General features: G+C 36.3%; 1 protein-coding gene across 1 annotated transcript in view; it reads left to right on the plus strand.

Moving 5' to 3' along the window:
• The window catches only part of ABCB7 (ATP binding cassette subfamily B member 7), a 226,022-nt gene that overhangs the window by 49,723 nt on the left and 149,970 nt on the right, over positions 1-26,329 (plus strand). The window contains exon 3 of the mRNA XM_090379365.1: positions 13,785-13,991. Within this exon, the coding sequence (XP_090235491.1) occupies positions 13,785-13,991 (207 nt within the window). The remainder of the gene's footprint in view (positions 1-13,784; positions 13,992-26,329) is intronic.

Consider the following 26,329-nt stretch of genomic DNA (forward strand, 5'->3'; position numbering starts at 1 on the left):
GTTAGTTTCTGTTATTCACTTTGGCATTTCTAAAGTTTTTTGATTGTGTTTGGCATAAAGGCCTTCTAAACAAACTTATATTATTGTCAACTGTTTTTTATAATTAGGTATCCATTTTTCTCTTTGAATGCTGATTGTGGATGATGGTAGATAGCACTCTGTCTTCTAACTTCACTGCTAATTCTGGTGTCCCCCAAGGCTTGATTCTTTCTTGTACTATTTTTCTCTTGAATATTAATGACCTTCCACTGACTTGAAATCCTGTCTGTAGTTTTGCTGATGATAGCACTTTCCACCTTCTTTTTTTCTTTAACTTTGCACTGCACAAACAGCTTCAACTTCTCAATTTATCCCCAACTAATTCCACAAAAGCTTATTTCAGGGGAATAAGCTTTTGTGGTATGAAGAAAACTTAGTTAAGTTTAATGCATCTGAAACTCAGTTTTCTCTTAAAATTGAATCAACTTCTCCTATGCTCATTTTCGGTGACACTCAAAATTTCTAGACAAGATCCGTATCTCTATTGGGGATTATCCTGACTTTTAATATTTTGGCAATAAGTATATCACATATATTGCTTGCTTTGCATAAAAAAAAACCCTAGGTTTTCTTTTTTCTCTCAGTGTTACTGTTCTTAATAACTATTCACTCTTTCCCAATCTCAAGTCCACTCTACCATGGAATATTGTTCCCATATCTGATGTGGTGCTCCCAAAACCTCTGAATCTTGTTGACTCCATTCAAAAGAGTGAGGTCAGGCTAATTGATGACCCATCTCTTACAGTCTCTCTACTCTCTTTGTCTCATAGATGCATACCTTTCTATTGATATTTCTGTGGGCACTATTCCTCTGATGATTATTCTTCCATGGATGGGCATTTGTAATTCTTCCCATCTCTTGCAAACCAGTCCAAACATGTACTGTAAGCAGTCACCATTGGTTCACTGCCCAACTACAAACTCACAGAACCAACTTTCCCCTCTTCCTTATTTTTCTGTTTTACTTCAGTTTTCTAGGACAACTTTCCTTTACATGTATTTCCTGAAAATTATAATCTACAGAAATTGAAGTCTAATATCAACAAATCTTGTATTTTCAGCTTTCAATCCATGAGTGGTACTAAGTATTATAGATTCTAATACGATTTGTGTTTGCAGTTTGCATAAAAATATCCTTCTTTGTTTTTACTTATAATTTTTGATTGCCTTGAATATACTTAATTATGGTTTGTTTCCCTGTTCTGAGACTTTTAAATGCCAAAACAATTTTCCATATTTGTGGTACTTGTTTTCCCTATCTTTCCCAAAATGTTCCCAAGATTTTTCTTTAGTAACCTTCATACCTATATTAGTCCTTTTGCACTTTTCTTTATATTCCAATAATGAATCATTAGATTTATTTGCCTAAAATTCCTTTTAATATATTTTTTCTTTCTTTGTGTCATTCACTTCTTACTTCTTACTTTCGCTATGCCATTCTAAATTTTTGGTCTGTGAAAATAGGAAATTCAGAAATGTCATGGTGGTAGACCTTCCCACGTACCTCTTTCAGAGCTTCCACTGATGTTCAATTAAAATTTATATTCTTTTTCTGAAATCATTGACTTTTGAGCAATAATTAATTTACACTCTATAAAAATGTTTGTTTCTTCCTATCATTAGGAAACTCTAAACCTATGGTTCAAATATATATTGTATATATAATAAACTTGCTTAAGAAAAACACTTACTGTACATTACCTTCTTTTACTTGGAATAAGTCTAACCTGATGTTGGCATGTTTATGGTTAGGCAAGTACTTCTGCGCATATATAGTTCAAACATATGTGATGAAATATTGATAGTAAATACAATGTTTAGCATTAATTTAAACTGATAATTAATTAAATATTGGATGAAATGTATTTAAAACTTCACTTCTAAATGTTTTAAGTATGTTTTGGAGTGTCTTAAATTTTCTGTGATGACTATGTAAATTTAAAACAATTTGCAGTGACTGAATAAACCAATAAAGTGTCATCTTGTTTGTTGTACAGGTCAAAATGGCTTCAGCTTGTAAAATGAATTAAGTTTCCAGTGGCATGCTGCCTTTGACATTTTTTATTTTATTTTATTTTATTTAACTGTTTTTGCCAGTTTGATTTGCCTGTTTTGCTGGATGAAAAACCCCAGTTTCTGGGGTAAAAACTTTGCTATCTTTGCCTGAAACTGACTAACTCAGCCACAGAATGAAAAAAAAGCCCATAAAAGTTCCTCTCATAGGTACTAATAGGTACTTAGAGTAGAAAACAGGCTGACCAGAGTCTGTCTGTGTCGGGAATATACTTTATTCTTTGCCAATGGCTGTAGACACATGGATAGCATTTGACCAGTGCAACTTCTGCATACAATAGAGGCAGTTGTATAGGTTTTATGGGTATCACTAAATTGTGGAATGTTTTAATTCTCAATTCGTGCTCTTAATAATTAATAGCTTTTAAGCATTAAAGGGATTAAATCTTAATCCTTTTAGCTCTTAATTCATGCTTTCTACACCATATAAAGGTGCGAACACTTCTTACCCAGGTCTCTCAAAATCAGTTCGTTATATGGAGATTTTCTTCATTATGTAGAAACTATTTTTAATGTAATGACCAAGGGGGAATCAAAAAAATTTGCTATATGGAAGTTCGTTAAAGCGAGGTCTCACTGTATTAATATTTCCAAAAAAAAGTGTGGATTGCAGGAGCCTTAGTTGATAGATGACTGATGTAAATGAACTAAATGTTCTGCATCAGTCATACCTGATTTTGTCTGGAGATCTCCGAATAATAAACAGAGAAGTGTCTGGCTTTGGCAGTAAACTGGTTACTAAATTCATCATTATTTCAGCAAGGGATGAATGAATTGTTTAGCATTAGTAGAGGCATATGATGCAAGAAAGCAAGCTTATGCAGCATCAATAAAAAAAAAAAAAAAAAAAAACCCATTTTACTCCTCCATTTGTTCCAAATGCCTGTCCAGCTCAGCTTTAAATTTATTTAGGCTATCAACTTCCACAACAAAAGATGGAAGTCTGTTCCACCAATCAACTACCCGCTGGCTAAAGGCAAATTTCTACACATCTGTTCTACAACTGTCTTTCCTCAATTTGAATCTATGTCCCCTCAAGTTCTTAATCTGAGCAAGAGGAAGAATCCCATCAGCATTCAGCTTGCTCATCTCATTCAAGGCCTTATACACATCAATCAGATCACCTCGCAGGTGCCTACTCTCCAGGCGCTGCAGTTTGCAGAACTTAAGCCTTTCTTGGTAAGAGCATCCTTTTGTTCCCATCACCAATCTTGCTGCCCTTCTTTGTACTCATTCTAGTTATTATAGGTTTTGTTTGAATTGTTATTATAGGTAATGTTTGTAATTTAAAGTGAAACTATATACAGGGTGTTTCATAAGATGTGGACCACACTTTCAGGATTAATTCAGACATGAAAACAATGAAAAAAATTTAGTGTAAACACATGCCCAAAATCTCTGTTTCCAAGTTATAGCTTATTTTGTGTTATTCACCCTATCTTTGAAGGAAGTACTCAAAATGACTGCCTTGCACTTGAATATATAATTGAACATGCCTCATTATGGACTGACTGATGCATTCAGAAAATCCAGTATTGTCTGAATTTATTGCCGTTCTTGTTCTACATGTTGGCAAAGCATTTCAATGTCATCAATGGGTGTCACATTAACAATGGGTTTTAGATGTCTTTGCAGGTAAAAATTGAGTGAATTCAGTTCTAGGGATTAAGCAACCCATCCAAAAGAGCCTTCATAGCTTATCTATTTATTGGGGAAATACTCATCTAAATAGTCTCTGGCTACTCAACTGAAAGGAAGTGGAACACCATCAAGCATAAACAACACGTAACATTGTATAGCAAAATGAACTTCAAAGAATAGGAATAGGATTCTGCAGTTAATCTTCTGCTCAAAACAGAGGGATTGAACAGTCAACAATAATTCCTTCCCATTCGTTAATTATAAAGTGTTGTTGGTGCCTTGACTGGATGATATCATGTGTATTCTCTTTTGTCCAATCGTGATTCACCTTTTCTTTTGAAGGCAGCTTCACTTCAGAATAACACAAAGGATATTGAGAGCACACTGTTATAGGAACCAAGTACAATGAAATCAGTTTCATTAAGGCCTTAAAATCTCTGAATATGATACAGATAAATCTGTTGCTTTTGTAAAATTCTCCACACAGTTTCATGTCCTGCAACCTCTGCTGCTGTTACTATCCTTTGATTGATGTCACCACGACTTCTTCCATGTGATTCAAGGTCCACTCCTTCAGCCTAACAGATTTGGTGCCGATTGGCCTACAGCCTACTTGCTTGTTGAATGATCCTATATCTTCAAGATGTCTGTTATTTGAAAGGTCTTTTCTAGTAGACAATTCAGAAGCCTTTCCATGCACAGATGTCTTGCTGTGTTTGTATTACTCAGCAAGTCTGTATATGAGATGCGCATCTCATTTATTGGTTTGGATTAGCTTCTATTCTCACTTCAAATGCATGCTATCATTTAATAGCACACTTTTACGGATCCTCCCCATGAACTGCACTTAGAATTGATTTTATGGTAAGAAGTTACAATTACAAACAGTATCAAAAAAATGAATAGCAAATGCTTAGAAAACGGTACTCACCTTGTATAAATCTGCAATAAATTTTTTTGGTAGATGGTGGTTAAATTTAGGTTGGAAGAAGCATTAAAAAGAACTAAGGCAAGGAATGGGGTGAAAATATTTTTAACAGATTTTAAAATGAGTGCAAGGAAGTAGGAAAAGTTCTTTTTAATGCTTCTTCCAACCTAAATTTAACCACCATCTACCAAAAAAATTTATTGCAGATTTATACAAGGTGAGTACCGTTTTCTAAGCATTTGCTATTCATTTTTTAGTCAGATCTATCACGGTATTATAAGGTTACTATAATTTCACAGTATCAAAATAAAATTGGGCTATGCATACTGGAATAGGAATCAGATTTTATACCTATGCTGCTGTAACATGGTTTGCCTACCCAGAAACGAAAAAGTATTTTTTTGCCAGATAACTTAAACACTAAAAGGGTTGTAACTCAGAAATAAAGTGATTTCAGGCATATGTTTACAAAAACTTTTTTAATTGTTTTCAGGTCCTGAATTGATCTAAAATGTAATGCATGGACTATATGTTATTAATCATCCTGTATATAATTACAGTATAATTGCATAATTCTGTAATTGTCTCATCTCTGTGAAAACAGTTCCAGCAAAACATTCACTGTGAAATACTCAGGTGATGATGTTCTTGCAACCGATCCAAGCAGTATGTTTTGATGATACTATGTACCTACATTTTGATGCATCTGTGGCGGCACTAGAGTAAAATCGATTGGTAACAAAATTTTTTTGTAATGGAAATGACGCAGTTGATTGGTAACGAAGAAAGCTGACCATTTAGATTTTAAATTATGCAAATTACGTCACTTCCTATTAATTGGCTGTTAGATTTTAAATGACACATATCATATGACATCACTTCTTAAATGGTGCTAACTCAGTCACTAACGTTAATTAGGTAGGGTAAGTAGTTGATTCATTAGAGTAAGTTCATACTAAGATATGGAAATGACGTCATTTCCTAAAGGCCACTAACTCAGTCACTAACATTGATTTGGTAGAGTAAGGAGTGGGTAGTAATATTATGGAAGAATAAAAGCTTCGAAGCCACCGAAGCAGCCTGTGTCGAAAAGGAACCAGTTCGAAAACATGGAGAACAAAAAAAGGGCAGACTTTAATAAAATCTGAAGATTTTATTAAAGAGTATTCTTCCAAGAATATTCTTTCACACAAGATTATTTCATTGCTTAAAATTTAAATGGCTTTGATTGAAGAATGCAACAATAAAACAATCATTTCAATAAACAATAACTTGCAGTAGTTTTTGGTTATGACATCATGTTAGTCTACAAATGAATTTTGCTAACTATTGAATTGTAAAAATACCTATAAAAGTATTTTGAAGGTGGTTAAAACTCCAGCTGAGGGAAATTGAGAGAAGTATGCAAAAATAAAAGCTTCAAATCCACCGAAGAAGCTTCCCATGTTGAAAAAAGAATGAGTTCAAAAACATAGAGAATGAAAAAAAAAATGCAGTGTTTAATAAAATCTGCTTCTCAAGATTTTGATCAATATCAACCTTCTACATCGACTTCTCATCAAGAAGCTGGACCGTCGGCATCACAAAATTATATTCAAGAACTTTAAGATTTCAATCCAGAAGATTTGAGTTCAAATAAATTACCTGAGGATTTTCATTTGATTCCTGAACCGGCTAGACAGAGTGTACTGCAACAACAATTTGTTATTTGTTATTCTCGTTGAATAACAACAGAACGATCTCAGCTAAACAAAATAATTTTCCACTTATACCAGCTTGTGTTATTGCCATCCATAAATCTAAGGGAGGTGCTTTTTATTCTGTAGTTTATGTTGCATTATCTCGAGTTACTGATATCAATGAATGCTGCAAATGGAGAAAAAGAAATTTTATCACGGACTGAGAAACGTTACATCCACTCTTGCACCTCAAGTCGAAATGACCAGGTTGTCGAGTAATCCTCTATTTACCATGCAAGATACTTTATATGAGTTCATCAGTAAATGACAAGATCTTTCCATTCTAACATTAAATTGTCAAAGTTTACATGCTCACAGTGACGATCTCATTGATGCAGTCACACAACAATCCAGTTTACTTGTGTTTCTGAAACGTGGCTAATAACAAAGAAGTAAGCATAACTTTGATTGTGTCGCTCAGTTCAAACGAGAAGATCAACAAGCTGGTGGTGGAGCAGTTTATCATAAGAGAGAAAATCATACTCATGTTGTTACTTCTCATATGGAAGTGATTTATTGCCAAACAGTTAGCAAACTCATGAGTGTTAGATCTATTGGAGACATTTGTGCAGCTGAATGCCTCTTCCTGATGGTCAAACAATATTGTTGGTACTCATTTACATTTCATCTAACCAAAAGATTGAACACATTGAATTCATCTGTTTCATTTTACTTCCTTACACAATTGAAGGAGCTGCATTGCTACAACAATTTTCTCACAAGAAATGCAACCGAATGGCAATGATACATAGTGGAGATTTCAACGTTAATATTGCAGATACTCAATCCAAACCTATGATCAATTTCTTAGAAAATAAATTTGGACTAATACTAAATACTTCTAGATCTGTATCGACTACTAATTATGGAACTATAACTGACGCTGTGTTTTAAAGACATTTACACACTTTACAACTGAAGTATATGTATCATATTTTAGCTATCACAAATCCATTGTAAGTAAATTACCTATTGAACATGTATTGCAACCTCAAATTCATGAAACTGTCGAAAAAAATAAATGCTTTAAAATATTAAACATGTTCGGATTCTTTTCATGCTAAACCCCTTAACCTTGTCCAAGCCAAGGATGTTTTCACATAAAATAAAACATCTTTCGGGCGTACAGGGTACACCCGGTGTTTTTTATTATTTTAATAGCAGGAAAGCTTAATGTCCATATCTCTATATGTGTAGCATGTAGATGCTCTCTATATGTAGAAGCATGTGTTCATGGGCTGATTTGAATGTTGTGCAGGCTGAAAAACCTGGAATAACTCATGGGGGAACCCTACTTCCTCCACCTGAGATTGGCTAGCTACAATTCATTTGAAAAGCATGATATGGCGTTATCATATGTTATCACATTATGACGCATTATCATATGTGTTAGATGACTGACAACATGATATGCCATATAAAAGTGTTGTGTTGTGCTGTGTAGAGATAAACAATATTGATCTAGCACATTTTATAGTAGAGTACTGAGTAGTTAATTTATAATTTTATACCAAAAAAAAAAAACTAATGATAGCACAACTTGTAGTCTGGCCATGAGCGAGGTAGAAATGGCAAATTACATCTGTAGAGACATTTTAGAAAAATTTTGAGAGAAAAAGGTGCATGCAACAATAATGGTTACAAGCTACTATAATTTTGCTCAATCCATGCACTGCTAATTATTATAATTATTATTAGACATATGGTGCAAGGAAGCCTGAGGCTTATGCTGCACCAGCCAAAAAAATTTTTGAGTTACTCTGAGAGAGAGAGAGAGAGAGAGAGAGAGAGAGAGAGAGAGAGAGAGAAGGGAATCACCAAGAAGGAGAAGAATGATGATATACAGCTCAGGACCCTGGGTAGCATGAAGATGGCCTCAGATATGTGCGGAGAGAGCATACAAGATAAGCATAATTGACTGTATACTTATATAGATAAGGATAGAGCAACCAATTGAAGGTGAATGGTGTATAAAGGAGTTAATATTGGAAATGGCTATCATCTTGTATTGGGAAAGTTGAAAATTGTACTTGATGCCAAAAATAATACGTAAAAAATGTTTACAATGAAAAAAAATCACATTTTCCAGATTTGCCAATAACCATTAATTATAGAAGACTGCTCAAAAGTTAAATGGTATTCCTTATGTAACAAAACTTTAGATGAAGAAGGGAAAAAAAATTATGAGAAACTTAGTAGATATTGCAAAAGGGATATATGTGAAGGATTATAAAAGCAGAGAGTTAAGAACACATGGTGGACCCAGTAAATTAGAGACATTTAGAAAAAAAAAAAAAAGAGTAAAAATATAAGGAATTTTATATATATAAGAAAAACTGTTTTTTTATTGAAGTATAAAGTGCAAGAGGGCTAAAGTATATGAAAAGAGAGTGCATATAAATTTAAAGAAAGTTTCAGGAAAGATATGAAAAACAATGTCAGGATGGGACATATATCTTGCCATTTAGTTATGCCGATGCTCCTAAAACCGAATAACAACAACAGCCATTTAGTTAAAAATTTCAGAACTGAAGGGCCGTAATAATGGTATTTAAAATGATAAGGGCACATTTAAAAATAAGAGAAGTGCATTAGCAAGGTCACATGATGCAAGAAAGCAAGCTTATATAGCATTAGCCCAAAAAAAACATGCCTCCCTTCTCATTTCACCCATTCACTTGCTCCAAATGTTTGTCCTGTTCCAGCAATCAACCGCCCACTGGCTAAAGGCAAATTTCTGCACATCTATCCTACAACTGTCTTTCCTCAATTTGAATTTATGCCCTCTCAGGCGATTATTCTCAGCAAGGGGAAGAATCCCATTAGCATTGAGCATGCTGAAACCATTCAAGGCTTTATACACCTCAATCAGATCTGCCTCAATCACACTGTTCCAATTTGTGCAGCAGTCTTTCATGTGCAACAGTATCAAAAGCCTTTCTAAGATCCAAATATATAATATAAAAAATATTCTTTGCATCCAGTTCTTTTGTGACTACATCATAGTATCCAATCAAATTGGTCAGACAAGACTTCCCTTTAACAAACCCATGCTGTGTCCGAGCTATAGCTGAAGTCTTGTCTAGATGATCTTGCAATGCTTCTTTAACCAGTGCCTCCATTAATTTCCCTGGAACAGAAGTTAAACGAAGGTCAGGTCTGTAATTACCTGTGTCTCCCTTTGATCCTCCTCTTTGGATTTGGGGTCATATTTCCAGTCCAAAGAAGCTCTAATAATTATGGCTAAGGGTTTGCCTACATCCTTTGCTGCCTCATTTAATATAACTGGATAGTTTCCATCCACCCCAGGTCCAGGTGCCTTTCTTATGTGTATCTTCAACAATTTCTCCTCCACTTTACTCCCAGTTATTACAAGATTATCTAGCTTGCTGCCAGAGTTTAATACACCTCTGGCATTCCCCTCCCTGAATAACTCCAAATGTGTTAATGTTGATGCAAAATATTCATTTAGTTTGTTAGCTACCTGAGCAGGATCATCAACAGTTGAATCAGTGATATCAAGTGGACCAATCTTATTCATCCTCTTTCTTCTAGAGTTTACATAAGTAAAGAATTCTTTGCTCTTTTATTTTGCATCCTTTGCCAAAGATTTCTCGTAATATGCCTTTGCCTGCCTAACCTCCTTTGTGAATTGGTTACAGATCAGCTTATATCTATCATAGGCTTCTATGTCACCTATTAATTTATATGTATCCCATGCATTTTTCTCCTCTGCCACATGTCTAATTAGTTCTTCTGACATCCATTTAGGCTCCATAGCCAGGTGGGCAGGAGCAGCAGTGCGTAGCACACGCTTCTTGATTAGACCTGGGTTCAAGCCTGTGACCACCAAATACGGAGGATGCGGAAAGGTCAGGGAATGACCACCGCATATCCCCTGAACAATATGGCCTCAGTTGCTAATGCTCCTAAAAATAAAATAAATAAATAACAATCCATTTAGGCCTAAATCTTGAACAATATTTCTTAGTTGGTATGAAAAGCTTAGTATCTTCAAAGATTATTTCTTTGAATGCTTTTCATTTTGAATTTGCTGTTGGTAACATCATCAGTTAGTCCCACTGTATAGAATTTAAATACTGTCTCAGACCACTGTAGTCACCTGTACGAAAGCAAAAACCCTTCCCTTTACTCCATCAGGAGTAAAGGGAAGGGTTTTTGAGTAAATCCCACTTCAGCACACTGTGATCACTGCCACTTAGTGGTTCCTTTATCTGCAGATTCTTAGTGCATAAAGAATTACTACTGATAATCAGATTAAGAGTATTACTCCATCTAGTTGCCTCCCGAACATGCTGCTGTAAAAAACAATCATCCAATAAATCCACAAAAGTCTTGCTAGTGTGTGAGTGACCAACCCACAAATTCCAGTCAATCTCTCAGAAATTAAAATCCCCCCATTATAAGACACTGATTTACTGGCCCACTCTATTTCTCTGCACAATTGCTCATTATACTCATCAGATTCATTAGACGTATAACACACACCTACTCTCATTTTTCCTTTCCCAGCGCTTATGTCACACCAAACAGACTCAACATTGTATTGTCTACCAACATCAATTGGATGCACTTCCTTAGATTTTGTTTCTTAACTAACACCATAACCCTTCCTGTCCTGTCTATCCTTTCTGTACACATTGTACTCTCCAAATTCCAATTCTTCATCGCTTATGTCTGTGTGACACCACATCTCTGATATCCCAACAATATCTGCCTTTGATGTCTTGACTAGCACCACAAGCTCATCAAATGTATTAACTATACTCCTAGCATTGGTATACATGCACCTGTTTCTACTCTTAGTTACCCTAATACAGCCCATGTATTTACTTGTTCCACTATGACTCCCAGCAGTCCTGGAAATTGCCATTGCCTTGCCTTCCAGGGTGCTGCTCAATTGCATTTCAATAGAAGCAGTGCAAGAATCACTTTCACCTCTTCCAGCAGCTACTGTTAATCTATTAGTCCGTGTATAGGGGGATACACGGACCAATAGATTAACAGTAGCCACTGGAAAAACTGCTAGCTTGGGGGGGCCCAAGCTAGCAGGTTTTCGACCCACCTAACTCTGCCTTGATAGCATCAGCAAATATTCTTGCACCCTTTCTATTTAAGTGTATCTATTTAAGATCAACAGTGACCTTACTTGTTAAGTAATTCTGCATGTCTCCTACTCTTAATATCATTAGTGCCAATGTGTACAATTCACCCTTTGTGCCTTTAAAAGATGATATCTGCTCTACAACATCATCAAAGCAGATGATGTTGTAGAGCAGATTTCCCCTTAGCAGATGTACCCTGGCCCTGTTCCACCTATCCTTTTAGCACAGTATGTTTCCCATTTCCCTGACAATAGAGTCACCGCCAACAACTAGTTCCTTTGGGACCAGCACATTCTGCCTTGGGGGTTGCCGCTGTGTTGCGTGATTTTTAATTTCAAGCTCTGGCATTGAGGTGGGCAGCTGAGAGCTCGATGGGCTCCTCAGTTTAAATCCTTTGATGGCATTCACCCTTTGCTTCAAGCTTTCATATAGGCCCATAACAACGCTGAGTTGGCACCCATAACATCAAACAAGCAGTGCATTTCAAAAGGCTGTGATTCATAAGACAACTACCCCTCTCAGTTCTCCCCTGAGCCACAGCATTCCCATGAGTTAGAGCTTTTGCTTTCCTGCTCTGGTCTGAGTCATGATTTCTATTCAATTTCAAATAAAATTACAATACAAAATATAACCCTAAACTATACAAGTGCAGTTATAACACTATATATGTGTAGTTCAGTATCGAATATTATCTTTGAGTTATGTTAAATGGCTTTCTTATCTCCTGTCAAGTTATATGTATTAATTTATAATGTTACGTTTGCAAAAACTAGGTTGTTATATGTATTTAGTTAAAAAAGTACAATTTGATTGACAATGAAATTTAATAAGATTAGTAAATTTTACTAATTGTTTGATACTACTATATTCGCTATCTAGTTTTCCATTAAACTTTACGCTATCTAGTTTGCAGCACACGTATTGTATAACAATGGCAGCAAGTTACGAATGGTAAATCTAAGAACACGAGGTTTTAATTACTTTCAAAATCGCGCTATCTAAATTCAGAATAAACCACGGAGTTTGACTAGCTCTGTAATCTATTTATAGAAAATAATTTAATCTAACAATTAAGTCAATAAACTGGCTAAATATAATTAAAAACAGCATTCGTGGGAGCTGCAAATATTGTCCAACATGTGGATTAGATACCCTTATCAATACTCCAATACATTGTATTGGAGTATAGTGTTACCGATACATTATAGAAATATGAAGTAAATATTTGAATCTGGTGATTAAACAAAAGGGCAGAAGACATTACTGAAGAGAAAAAGACTGAATTGAGAGAAATTTTGGATATTGTCTCTTTAATGAGATAGAAAAGGCCATGGAAATTTAAGTATGGAAATAGACCTAAAATGCAGAAAGCTGTAGGGAAAATGTCTTAGTAGTTACATCGCACAATCCAGGTCATTTTCTGAAGGAAAAATTCCAGAAGATTGGAACAAGGCATTAATTATCCAAGGTATTAATTTTACTCCATAGTATACTGGACAAAATCTATTCAAGCAGTTTAGCAAAGAGGGTTATCAGTATCCCTGAATGTATCCTTGGGGAAAAAGGCAGGTTCTAGGCCAAACAGGGATGCTAGGGTCAAATATTTGCAATGACAACTTATATAAAACTCATGGGAACGTAAGAAGGACCAGTATTTTGGATTTATTGACCTTGAATAATCAACAATAGAATATCTGGAAACTTTGTTTCAAATTAAAAAAAAAAAAAAAACTACAAAACCCAGTTTGTGTGAGCAAATTTGCTTCTATGTAACGTAATTGTTGCCTGGCTAAGTTGGGATAACAGTCCTTCATTTTGAGCAATGAGTTGACATCTTTAGCCTTTTCACTGCAGTAGTGCAGGAAAATTCAGCATAAAGTTGTCAATGATAGAATACTCCAATCTTTCCCAATTCAAGTATAATTTTACATGTACAAGCATACAGTCTTAATGTTTTGTAATCTGGTGATAGTAGGATTATAATAATCAGATAAAAAATCTTTCTCCTGATAGCTCTTGGACCAGAGCCAACAACAAGGCATTTACACTTTTACAAGGTTTTATTTGAAACTAATTGTTTTGAAATTTCATTAAAATTTTTGTATTTTAGTCACTCTACACAAAACTGGTATTTTAGTTTATTTTTTCTTTTTAAATTGGTATAATAATTTGTTAATAGTTATAATAGTTAATAGTTTTAATCGGTTATAAATCGTTTCATTATTTATATCATAATAGTTTCCATTTTTGAAGAGACCACTTGGCGTGCGGCAATGTTTCCATCCAGGTGCAGGTGCAGTTTGGACAGCCCAGGTTGGTTTGCCAACGAGTGATATTAGTGGATGGATGATTATAAAGAAGATGTTAACTTATATATGGCCAAAGGATAAACCGGAAATCAAAGTGCGTGTTATCATATCCATAGGTTTCTTAATTGGAGCAAAGGTAAGCGTATAATCATTACTGTAGATAATGATTATATATAATTATTACTGTGCAATATAATCTCGTGGTGCTACAGCAGCATACTTTTTTTTTTTTTTTTGTGCCCTTCAAAAAATTTGCTTTTTTTAAGTAGTTTATTTTACTCGAATGAGGATATAAATAGGCACCTTGGATTCCATGGTGGCTGGTGAGTCTCTCGTACTGTTTTCACGTCGAAATTTTAAAGAACACTGATGTTATGGGTGTTTTTGCCTTAACTGGTGATTGTACGATTTTGGACGTTAGGCAGCCATTGCTTCTTCTTTGCTTTAAACAAAGCAAAGAAGATGCAATGTTCAGAGGAATTCCCACATGGTGGCAGCCATACTACTGTGTGAACCTGGAGCTTATATGATTGTTGCTATCAACCATTAGCATATATTTGTTTCTAGTTATATTTAAATTTTTTAATTAATGACTATTATATTTCATGATTATTATTTTTAATTTGATTGCTCCATGTAGACATGTATAGTATTTTCTGTACAGTGGCTTCAGGAACATTAGTTCATCACCACCAAGTTACTCTGTGATGATACAAAGCTCTGTAGAATGGCCAGAAATGTGTAGGGTTGTGTTTGCTTATATCATGTGTTGTTTTGTTGTTTAGTTGTTTCTGGCCTCTTTGCCTCCTGGAAAATGTGCTCGATGCTCGTCTACACCACGAGGAGGTGGGCCGCAACTAGATATGTCCTTAGCCAAGTGGAGATTACAATCTTTTCTGCCCTAGAAGGTGAAGTTCCTGCACCCACCAGATGTAGTGCTATACCAGTGGGTGCCAGCAAATCCCGTACCCACAGCTACCCAAACTTAGGATACCAGCATAGAGAAAAAATAAATAAATAAAATCATAATTTAAAAATTAATAATTTAATTTTAAAAAAAGTAAAATAAATAAGTTAGTTAAAAAAATTAAAATAAAATAAACTAAGATAAAAATTTATAGATAAGAGTAGAAAAAAATAAATAAAACAGTATTAATAAAATAATAAAATAAATAAATAAAATGAAGGTGAAGTAAAATTAAATAAAAAAAATAAATAAAATAAAGAAAATTCTAAATAGAAGTAAGAAAAAAAAAAAAAATAAATAAACAATGATTGTAAATATATAATAAAATAAAAACCCACAGTTGCGTAGACTTCTGTTTTCTTTAGCCAGTGCGGCTAAAGAAAATAGAAGAAAAAAAATTCCAAAAAAATAAATAAAAAATAAAAAAATAAATAAAATAAAAATAAATTAAATATATATAAAAAATAAATTTTAAATAATATAATAATAATAATAACAAAAATTTATAAAAAAAAATATATAAATAAATTTTTAAAAAAATAAAATTGAATTGTCCAAGATTGAACAAATCCCGCACCCACTGGAGGCAGTGCAATACCAGTGGGTGCCAGCAATCCTTGGGTTGCCCAGGCCTGAGGGGATAAAAGTAAAAAAAAAAAAAAAAAACAGCTGGATCAATGTGATCTTCTAAGAGCTATTCAAGGTGACAATATTTTATCTTTGTAAGACACCACTACCACTCTCTGTTGAGGCTGGCGGCATTATTGAAGGTGCTGGAGGCACCGTAGGAGGTGAATCTGAAAGGGGATTGGCCAACAGAAGTTTTCTTCTAGCACATAAATCAGAAGCCAATTGTTGTAGGATTCCAAGGTGTGAGGCAGATTCTGCTTGATGTTTTTCATTGCCAGGTGAGAAGGTGTTTATACAGTCTTGTAGGGATTTAAGTAGGTCAGCATAAAGAGGGCAGTGATAGAGGGCAGTTGGTTCCAGTCTTCCAGGTGGAGACAAAGGCAAGTATTGGTATTGCTTATTCTGAACTGAAAGAGTTTGGAGTTAAAAGAGCCATGTCCAGTTATGATAAGTGATGTGTAGAGGTTTGGAGAGAACCATAGGAATTTTTCTTGTTGGATACATCTGGTATAAATTTATATGTAGTTCTGCCTTTAGGGGTTGTATCCCAATGATCTTGCCAAATTTTTATTAAAGCAGACCAAATCTGGGTTTTGTCAGCTTTGGTGTCTGCAAGGACATCATACTGTATTCCATAGAATTCCATGGAGGTCTGATGTTTTTGAAAGTAGCAGAAGGCATGATGTGGCGCCTCCATAGCCAGGTGGGCAGGAGCAGCAGTGCGTAGCACACGCTTCTTGATTAGACCGGGGTTCGAGCCGGTGACCACCAAATACGGAGGATGTGGAAAGGTTGGGGAATGACCACCACATATCCCCGGAGCAACATGGCCTTAGTTGCTAATGCTCCTAAAAACCAAAACAACAAACAACAACAAGGCACGATGTAAAATGTGCAAGTCCAGAGGTAATACTCCAGCTATGAACTGCAGGGCATCAGTTGAGACAGTCCTGCAGGCATGGGAATCATGGATCTTTGCAAGGAGAATAGTTTTGATTTCAGTTTGATGTTCTTAATTCTGTCATACCAAACCGGAGCAGCATAGGTTGCAATAGATATGACTACTGCCTTGTAATATAAGAGAACTCTGTGTCCAAGCCCTCAGTCAGTTCTTGTAGTCTGAACAATAGCCATAGTAAATTTCTTGATTTTTATCTATAGGTGGTTTACGTGGAGAGTAAAATTGAGTCTATCATCAGTGATCACACCAAGATGTTTTAAGCGCTTGACATATGGTATTTGCTTGTTAGCTATTTTCAAGATAGGAGGATGATGGATATTTAGTTGACCTTTAAAGATCATGAGCCAGGTTTTGGATGGAGATATTTAAGTTTGTTGGCAGTTGCTCATTTAATGAGCTCCTTTAAGACCTGAGAAGCTCTTTCTTGAATTTGTTGCCTGGAGTTGCCTGAGAAGACAATGACAAGGTCATCAGCATATGCAAAATGCTGCATCAGGAGTAGCAAAATCAAAATGTCTGGTTAGCCATGTATTTAGTGTAATGTTCCATAAGAGTGACCCCAGAACAGAGCCCTGAGGACATCCTTTATTGACAACTCGTGTTATGCTGCAGGTTTTTGAAGTAATCTGTATAGATCTGTGATACTCCTCCACTGAAGGTCAGTCAGTGGAAGAGTATTGAAGCTTGAGGGTTCTTGTTATGGATTGAGTGGGAGAGTCTGTTGACTGATCATCCTGAGGGAAAAATTTATCCAGAATCATTGTGACAGTATCATGCCAGGTCGTGGTTTCAGAATCATTAGTCAATACGGAGTTGTAAATATCATTGGTTGGCACTTTATCTCTGATAAGTTTATAGAGTAGTCCCCATGGATTCGAGTTGCCCACAGTGGAGATGAAAGACTGCCAGGTAGTGATTTTTTGCTTTGAGATTTCGAGATTATACTGATATTTTATGTTTCTGTATTAATTTCTGAGTCTTTGCACTTCACTGGGAGGCCAAGAGCGTCGTCTTTGATACAGTTTCCTTGCCCTGTGAACACATCTTCTTAAAACCGTTAGGTTTTAAGAAGATGTGTTCACAGGGCAAGGAAATCTTCTTAAAACCGTTAGGTTTTAAGAAGATGTGTTCACAGGGCAAGGAAATCTTCTTAAAACCGTTAGGTTTTAAGAAGATGTGTTCACAGGGATTCCACCAGGGAACAGATGATTTCTTTGGAACTATTCTCTTAGTCAAGCATTCAGTTGCTTGTAGTAAGGCAGTTTGGATATAGAAGGCTTGTTCTTCGGCATTAAGCTGTTTAAATGAATCTAAAATTTCAACATGAAAGTCATGTTTAACTGATTCCGAGAATAGTGGTCGTTTCATATGGTTTATAGCAAATCTTCTCAAGTCTTGAGGAGGTAACCTCCAATTTTATAAATTTGTGGTTAGTTTAAACGAAATTGCACGGTGGTCACTACGTGTTAGATCCCCAATCACAGCCCAGTTTGATATTTTGTTAGTGATGCTTGCAGTTGTGAGAGTCGGGTCGATGTTAGACTCACCATTTATTGTGAAGAAGATACTGGGTCGGTTGGATTTATTTAGGATGAGCAGGTTATGTGCCAGTATGAAGTTCTCCAGTTGTCATCCTCTGTGCTAAACCATAATAGAGACTTGCCATTGGAGTCTGTAGCTATAATGATTGGTGATGGGCATAGTTTTCAATGACAGAATCTAGATAGTTCAGGGAGATTTGGATATCTTCAGATGGAGGACAGTAGAGTGATACCAAATAGAAAGTATGAGAAAGTGAAGAGATTTGTACACATGTAGCATTTGGTCTACACAGGGAAGAAATAGCTGTTATATCAAGTGAGGTATTAAATGCCACTATTGCGGATTTTGGATGTTCTGCGTCAGCATGTATGATCTGGGCAGAGATTGGGAAACCCATTCATTTTGAGTTGTGTCCATGGAGACTTCTGGAAAAATAGGGTTTTTTTAAGCATAGCAAGTCATAGGAATTCTCAGTGATGGCAACTCGGACTTCATTTGTGACATTCCTGGAGCGATGAGCATTCAGTTGCAATATGGTAATATCCTCATGGTTAGGGAAAGTTGCATTAAGGGCAAAGGTCTGGTCGATGTTACTCATTAATGGTTCTTGTTTTATCCTGTTCCAGTGCGCTAATGTATTCTGCACACAAAGTGTCCTTTACAGAGTGATCATAATCCTTATGACATAATTCTCTTGTAGTTGATGCATTTTGGTCTATCCTGTTTTTGAGGACAGTCTGCGTATACATGTCCTCCCATGGAACGTTGACCACACGACACTACTTTTTGATTACAGTTGTGCAATGAATGACCACAAAAGCCAGACATCTAAAGCATTTGTTCACTATTGATAACTGACGGTACTTATGGGCTTGATACCCAAAATAAAGTCTGTCCTGTTTAAAAATACATTTTAGAAATTTTGCAGGGAAGCCAATGACCCAGTTTGTCGAGTTGGCTTTAGATCCTGTGTTAAACCTGATATTGATGAATTCTTTGACTTCACCAAATTTGAAGCCCAATTCTGTAGGTCCTTATGGTATATGTCAGATATGATATCATCTTTTGATAATTCTTTGGGAACATCATACACAAGTATCATGGGATCATTCATCTTCAGCTTGGCTGTAGAGAGAGAGAGAGAGAGAGAGAGAGAGAGAGAGAGAGAGAGAGAGAGAGAGAGAGAGAGAGAGAGAGAGAGAGAGAGAGAGAGAGAGACCTTGTTTGATAATTGTCTCAGAAGAGACAATACAAAACAAAATTTTTTAAAATTAAATTTAATAAAAAATGACCAAATAAATCCTTATTCCAAATTAAACTTACAGTATTTCAACTTTCCTTAAACATACAACTAATTTTTCCTTACTGATGACTGAATTTCGAAATTGCATATTTTGCCCTTGTATGTCATCCTTAATTAGATTATATTGGAAATTAAATTCTACTTTATTCATCCGTAAGTATATCTTAAAACGATTTTCATCTTCTTCTACGTCCTGTAGTAAATGATGGAATTTGCCCTTTTCTGTTCTCTTCCAGTTTATGTCGTGTATCCATTGCTTACTCCCTTTTATTTCCTCGGCCAGGGCCCCAAAATTAAATATGGCCAGGGGCCTATTTCATCCTTAATCCACCTCTGTTCTCGGCTATAAGAAAATCATTTTCTAAATCTTCTTCAAAATCTGAAGAAGAGGATGAAGTGTGGCAGTTCATTTCGCTTCAGCTTTCCCCAAAGAGAACAACACATATATAATGTAGCATGGTAGTAATGTGTCTCCTATAACTGACTTTGCAGTTTACACTGAACAGTGTGTTTATGGTCAAATGGCACGGGGGGAGGGTTCTCCCTTCTCCGAGTGACACGACATGAGGTGACAATCACTGTGTGCCCTTGAAAACATAACGAATTGTTTTAGTTAGTGTCCAAGCAGAATTTCATTCTAGCGGTTGTGCTCAGTTTTCGTTTTACTGCCATTGCTGTCGTCAAACTTCAGTGCTATTTCTAGTGTCAGTAGATATTTTCATTCTGCAGTGTTTGGAAGTGGATTATTCATTATGTTTTAATAGTTTATTAAAATTATTTTAGTAAGAGTTCGAGTTGTGTTGAAATAATTTCTTACAGAAAACTCCTAATGATCATGTCTGATGCAAAAAAGAAGTGTCTTCAATACTCGGTAGAATATTTAAATGTCAGGTTTGTGCCTTCCTTCAGTAATGAAACAAAACCAATGTGTCTTTTATATGAGAAAACCTTTTAGTAATGATGCTATGAAACCTTCAAAAATGAAAGAACATTTAAGAAATATTCTTTCTTAATGATAATGTTCATAATGATAAAAGCGACAAAGACCTTGAATATTTCAAGACAATGAAGGAAAAATTTTTAAATCTGTACAATGCTTAAGCCCTTTATAAAATCATCTGCAGTACCGACAGCCAATGGTGGACTTCAAGGATCTTTTGATATTGCTCTCCTAATTGCAAAGAAAGGAAAGCCACATACTCTTGGTGAAGAAATAATTCTACCCTCTATAAAAATAGCAATAGAGTCAGTTATAAAAAAGGATGCTAATCCTGTTTTAAGGAGTATTCCACTTAGTAATAATACAGTGCAATGGAGGATTGCCGAGATGTTAAATGATGTCCAAACAACAGTAAATTCAGAGCTGAAAGAGGTTATGTTTGCTATGCAATTAGACGAGTCAACATTTGGAAGTATGCATATTTTAATGTCATTTGTACGGTATTACAGTACGAGTAAAAAAGCAGTAATTGATGAATTCCTTTTTGCCAAATCTTTAAAAACTGATTCCAAAGGTGAAACAATTTTTAGATGTGTGCAAGAGTATTTTGAAAAGTATGACATTCCCTTTAGTAATATAACCGCAATTGCAATGGATGGAGCTCTACCTATGGTTGGTAAGTACAGATGATTTTTAGCTTTAGCTAAAAAAGAAAATCCTAAAATACAAACAGTATGTTGTGTTTTACACAGACAACACCTTGTTGCAAAAAACATAAGTGAAGAATTGCATGCTGCTTTGCAAATTTGTATTAAGATAATAAATAAACTAAAAGCAAAGCAAATGCTCTTAACAGCCTACTGTTTGCTATGCTATGTGAAAAAAATGACAAATTTCAACCAATTGCTCCTTCATACAGAAGTAAGATGGTTGTCAAATGTAATTCTTTGCAAAGGCTTGTAGAACTTTATAACTCAGTGGTGGAATTTCTGTCCAAGCAAGATCAATCATTTGCTGATAAATTTAGTCAGTGTAAAAACTACCTCTTTTACCTTGCTGATATATTTTCAAAATTCGATGAAGCACAAAAAAACTGCAAGGCAAATACAAAGGGTACTAGGAAAGTTTTGCAATATGACGCAACAATGAATTACAGGAAGCTGCTTGTTGCTGCACGTTGAGACATGTTCATGCGTGCATAGTAGCCGCCGCGCCAAGTCGATGGGCTCAGTTATTCATTAGTAGTGAGAGTGTAAAGTGCTTGCGATGGCATCGTGGTCACGAAATGAGATAAGGACAGTTTTGCGGTATAATTTCGTGCGTGGTTTAACCATAGACCAGTGCTTAGAAGAAATGACTCTTGCACTAGATGATGATTGTCCACATCGTACAACGATATTCAGGTGGTATAGAGAATTCCAAAGGGGAAATTTCACTCTGGAGGATTCTGAGAGGCCGGAAGGCCACGAACGTCAGTTACGGAGGAAAACGTTACTACTGTGAGGAAAATGCTTGACGAAAACAGGCGAGTGACCTACCAACAGATAGAGGATACTTTGGGCCTAAATGCACCAGCAATTCGTTCGATTCTGCAAGATCATTTGCACGTGAAGAAACTTTGTTCTCTCTGGGTGCCGCATCAACTGACTGAAGAGCAGATGACACGACGTGTGACTTGGTGCCTGGAGATGTTAAAAAAGTTTGATAAGGGACAATCTCGGTATGTGAACAACATCGTGACAGGTGACGAGACTTGGCTGTACTATTACGATCTGCCGACCAAGGCTCAAAACAAAGTTTGGGTCTTTGATGATGACGACACACCCGTAATTGTCAGAAAATCCCAATCTGTAAAGAAGAAAATGATAGCTGTATTTTTCAAATCGAGTGGGATTGTGGAACGTGTCGTTTTGGACACGCAGAAGACAGTCACAGCTAAGTGGTATACTGAACAATGCCTGCCTAAAGTCATTGGATCTATGAAGAACCTGCGGCCAAAGTCAAGAATGGACACCTGGTACCTCCATCACGATAATGCTGCAGCTCACCGCGCCAAAGCCTGCACCGAATATTTGACCACGACAGGAGTGCAACTTCTCAAGCACCCTCCCTACAGTCCAGACCTTGCTCCCTGCGACTTTGCACAGTCCCGCATGTGAAAATGAAGCTAAAAGGGAGGCGGTTTTCCAGTGATGAGGACCTTCTACGGGCTTGGGACAACGAGTGTGCTTTACTCCCTAGTGAAACTTGGCAGAACTGGTTTAAAGATTGGTTTCGGAGGATGGAGAGGTGTATTGAATGTAGAGGAAATTACTTTGAAAAAATTAAATAAACAAAGCTGTATTGCAAAACTTACCTAGTACCCTTTGTACATTACAATTATACAGAGTCGTACAATTATTTTGGGATTTCAAGGAAAGTTAATGGTCTTCAAAACTTCACTGGGTCATAGAAATTTTCACTTCTTTCCAAATATGTCATCTTTGGAACAAGAAGCCAAAGGAAATTTTTCAGATGCCAACATATTTATTTATGTAGCTCACCTCGAACACTTAAAAGAGGATTTTAAAAATAGATTCAAGGATCTCGAAGATATGAAAGTTCCAGAATGGGTTATGTCTCCATTTCATGCAGAGGGTGATAGGAATGATTTGGATCTGGGTTTGCAAGAGGAAATTATTCAAATGAAGATGGACCTAGAAGCTAAATCACTGCACTCAAAAGAAAGTTTCAGGGGATTTTGGACAAGTAAAAATATTATTGAAAACTACCCCAAACTGTATAAAACTGTCCAGCCTTTATTATTGACCTTTCCAAGTTCATACATGATGGAAGCCAGATTTAACCATGCTAACAGTATTTTAACTAAGCAAAGAAATCGACTAGATCTTGAAAATAATGGAGATCTAAGATTAAAACTAACAAATCACGAACCCAATATTTCCTCTCTTCTAAAAGCACATCAACCACATCCTTCACATTAGACATGTGGTAAGCGTTAGTGTTCATTAAATTTTTTTAATATGCATTGCAAATCATAATTGGATACAATTTTCTAAAAAAATTGTTTATAAAATATATTAACTTAAAGCTTATTGCTCTTGGGGGTCTTTGTTATTACTGAATTTTTACTTAGGGAGTCTCTTACCAAAAAGATTAGGAACCCCTGCAATAAACAGTCTTGCTACATGCATTGTTCTTCACCGTCTGTGATCCTCTTCAAAATGGTAGCCACCCTACCCTGGTAATCCAAACTCTCTGATTATCCAACCTTACTATGTCTGACACAGAAGTAGTACTTGCAAATAACGACCGCAGTGAATCTGCTCCTCAACCAAAAAGCAACCATATTCGCCACGATAGTGGCGAATATGGTTGCTTTTTAAGCAGTTAAGCTAAGTCTAAATGTAAGGAAAGAAGATGCAAACGCCAGTCGGGTTGAGGCTCCTTGTTACTGAGAGATGTCCCTGAAGAAAGAAACAAAGACACATCTAGTGAATCAGAGCAGGAAGACCCCTAAGGATCCTAAAGACCCCAAAGAACACAGGGCCCCCACTGGACAGGATTGCCCATTGATCAGTTTTGGCCATCCATGGGTGTCTTGAAAAATATATGGCGAAGCAATCTAGTAGGATTACTGGAGAGCCATTAAAGAGGATATTAGCATTTGTATGAACTAAGTTGAGACATATAATGCAAGAAAGCAAGCTTATACAGCATCATACAAAAAAAAAAAAAACCTTCCCATTTCACCTATCCAGTCACCCCAAATGTTTGTCCAGTTCATCCATAAATTTGTTTAAACTGTCAACTTCCACAGCAACAGATGGAAGTCTGTTCCAGCAATCAACTACCTGTTGGCTAAAGGCAAACTTCTGTACATCTATTCTATAACTGTCTTTCCTTGATTTGAATTTATGCCTCCTCAGGTTCATAGTCTGAGTGGAAGTATTCCATCAGAATTGAGCCTGCTCAAACCATTCAAGGCCTTATACACTTCAATCAGATCACCACGCAGGTGCATAGTCTCCAGATGCTGCAAATTGCAGAATTAAGTAAACCTGCAGATCTCTTAGTCTTAAGGTCATTAGTGCCAACGTGTACAACAATATCATCTTTTTGTGCCCTTAAAAGATGATATCTGCTCTACAACTTCATCACCCCGGCAGACATACCTTGGTCCTGTTCCACCTGTCCTTTTTGCATAATGTATTCCTTGTCTCCCTGACAATAGAGTCGCTGACAATAACTAGCTCCTGTGGGACCAGCTCATTCTGCATTGGAGATTGCCATTGTGTTGCCAGATGCACAGGAGTGAGCCCTAGCATTGAGTTTGGTAGCTGAGAGCTGAATGAGCCTCTCATATTAATTTCTTCGAGGGCGTATTAATTTGTTCGTATTAATTTCTTTGAGGTGTAGGGTAGAACCCTACACCTCAAACTCTCATAGACGCCGACCAGAATGCTGAGTTGATGCCTAATTTCTTCACACCCTCTGCACCTAGCACACACAAAGACATCCTCCTTGGCTAGATCATGTCCTGTTCCAGATAGATCTGCAAACATTTTACATTTTGCACAATTTTTAAACTGTGATGCGCTGGGGAATTGCTCCCTTCGGTTCTCCCTCGAGCCGCAGCACTCCTGCTACTTTGTGCCCGTTGCTTTGCTGCTCTAGTCTGGGTCATGATTCCGTTTAAGTAAAATTTTTGATTAACAATGAATTTTAATAATATTAATAAATTTTACTGATTAATTAATAATACTATACTAAGCTAACAGATTTCTAAGACTGTGCTACATATTTCACTATCTAGTGTTACATTAAACCTTACGTTATCAAGTTTGGGATGTACATTACGCTATTCTGTATCGATCTAATATACTATAACAATGCCAGCAAGTTAGGAACGGTAAAATCTATGGACACTTAAGTATTAACTTTCAAAATCGCTATCTGAATTCAAATTAAACCAAGGAGCATGACTAGAACTATAAAGCTACTTCTAGAAAATAAAATAATGTGACAATTAAATCAATAAAACGGCTAAATATTTATAAAAAAACTTAGTGTTTGCCGGAACTGCAAAATCTTGTCCAACACATGGATAACCTCATATCCGAAATATTACACCTAGGGTGGGATTGACTATTTTTACAAAATAGAAAACATGATCCTATTGCACATAGAAAACGAGAAGATATTAACCAAAGTTGACTTGCTTGACAAGGATCGGCAAAACCAAATACTATAATGCCCCATCCCTTTGCAGGGGCGAGGAGTAATTCCATGGCCTTAACACCTGGCCACCTGACAGAGAGCTCTTTCAGCAAAAGAATGAGATAACAAGCAAACAGAGACACATGTTGTACTTGTGAGACCGGCTAAAGATGTACATGTTGATACCAGCGATGCAGTTAAGTAAACCCCCACCAAGAATTTAAAGAACCAGATGAGAAACATCAAAATCAAGAGGATATGCAAAGCCAGGAATCCCGGTGTCATTATTGAAACCGACACTAGGGAGGAGTCCCTAACAATTCTTGGGAACCCTGCATTGTCAGTTTTGATATTGATCAAAGTACCACACCTGAGGACTTGCAGGAGGAACTCTTCCTCAAGAACCTCAGTACTCACTTCCCAGAGGACAACTCTTCTGCAGACATAGCACATAAGTATCACACCAAAGCAGAGTCCTGTTCAAATGTTAACGGGTGGTAGAGCTATCCCCGAGAGCCTGAAAAATCGTCAAAAATCAGAATAGAATATTTGTGGGCTGGGGAAACCATCGATATAAGGAGCATGTTGCAATGCTAAAATACCTTATTAAAGTGTTACATTTGCCTTCGCTTTGGCCACACAACCCACACGCACAACCAATGTGAGTCCACGTGTGGTCCTTGCACCCAGAAAGGCCATGAATTTAAGGATTGCCCTGCTAAAGACCAGCCAGCATCCTGCATGAATTGCAAATCTGCAAAGTTGCCACACAGCCATTCAATAAGAGACACTTCCTGCCCAGTGTGCAAAAAATTGAAGAGCTTGTATCAGACAAGAATCAATTATGGCTAGACATCTATCCTCAACACATTTACAAGAGATTAAGAAGAATGGAACAACACTGAGAAGGG

This window comes from Mastigoproctus giganteus, chromosome 8 (assembly GCF_048544385.1).
Source record: "Mastigoproctus giganteus isolate SK-2022 chromosome 8, ASM4854438v1, whole genome shotgun sequence".
Classification (NCBI taxonomy): Eukaryota; Metazoa; Arthropoda; class Arachnida; order Uropygi; family Thelyphonidae; genus Mastigoproctus; species Mastigoproctus giganteus.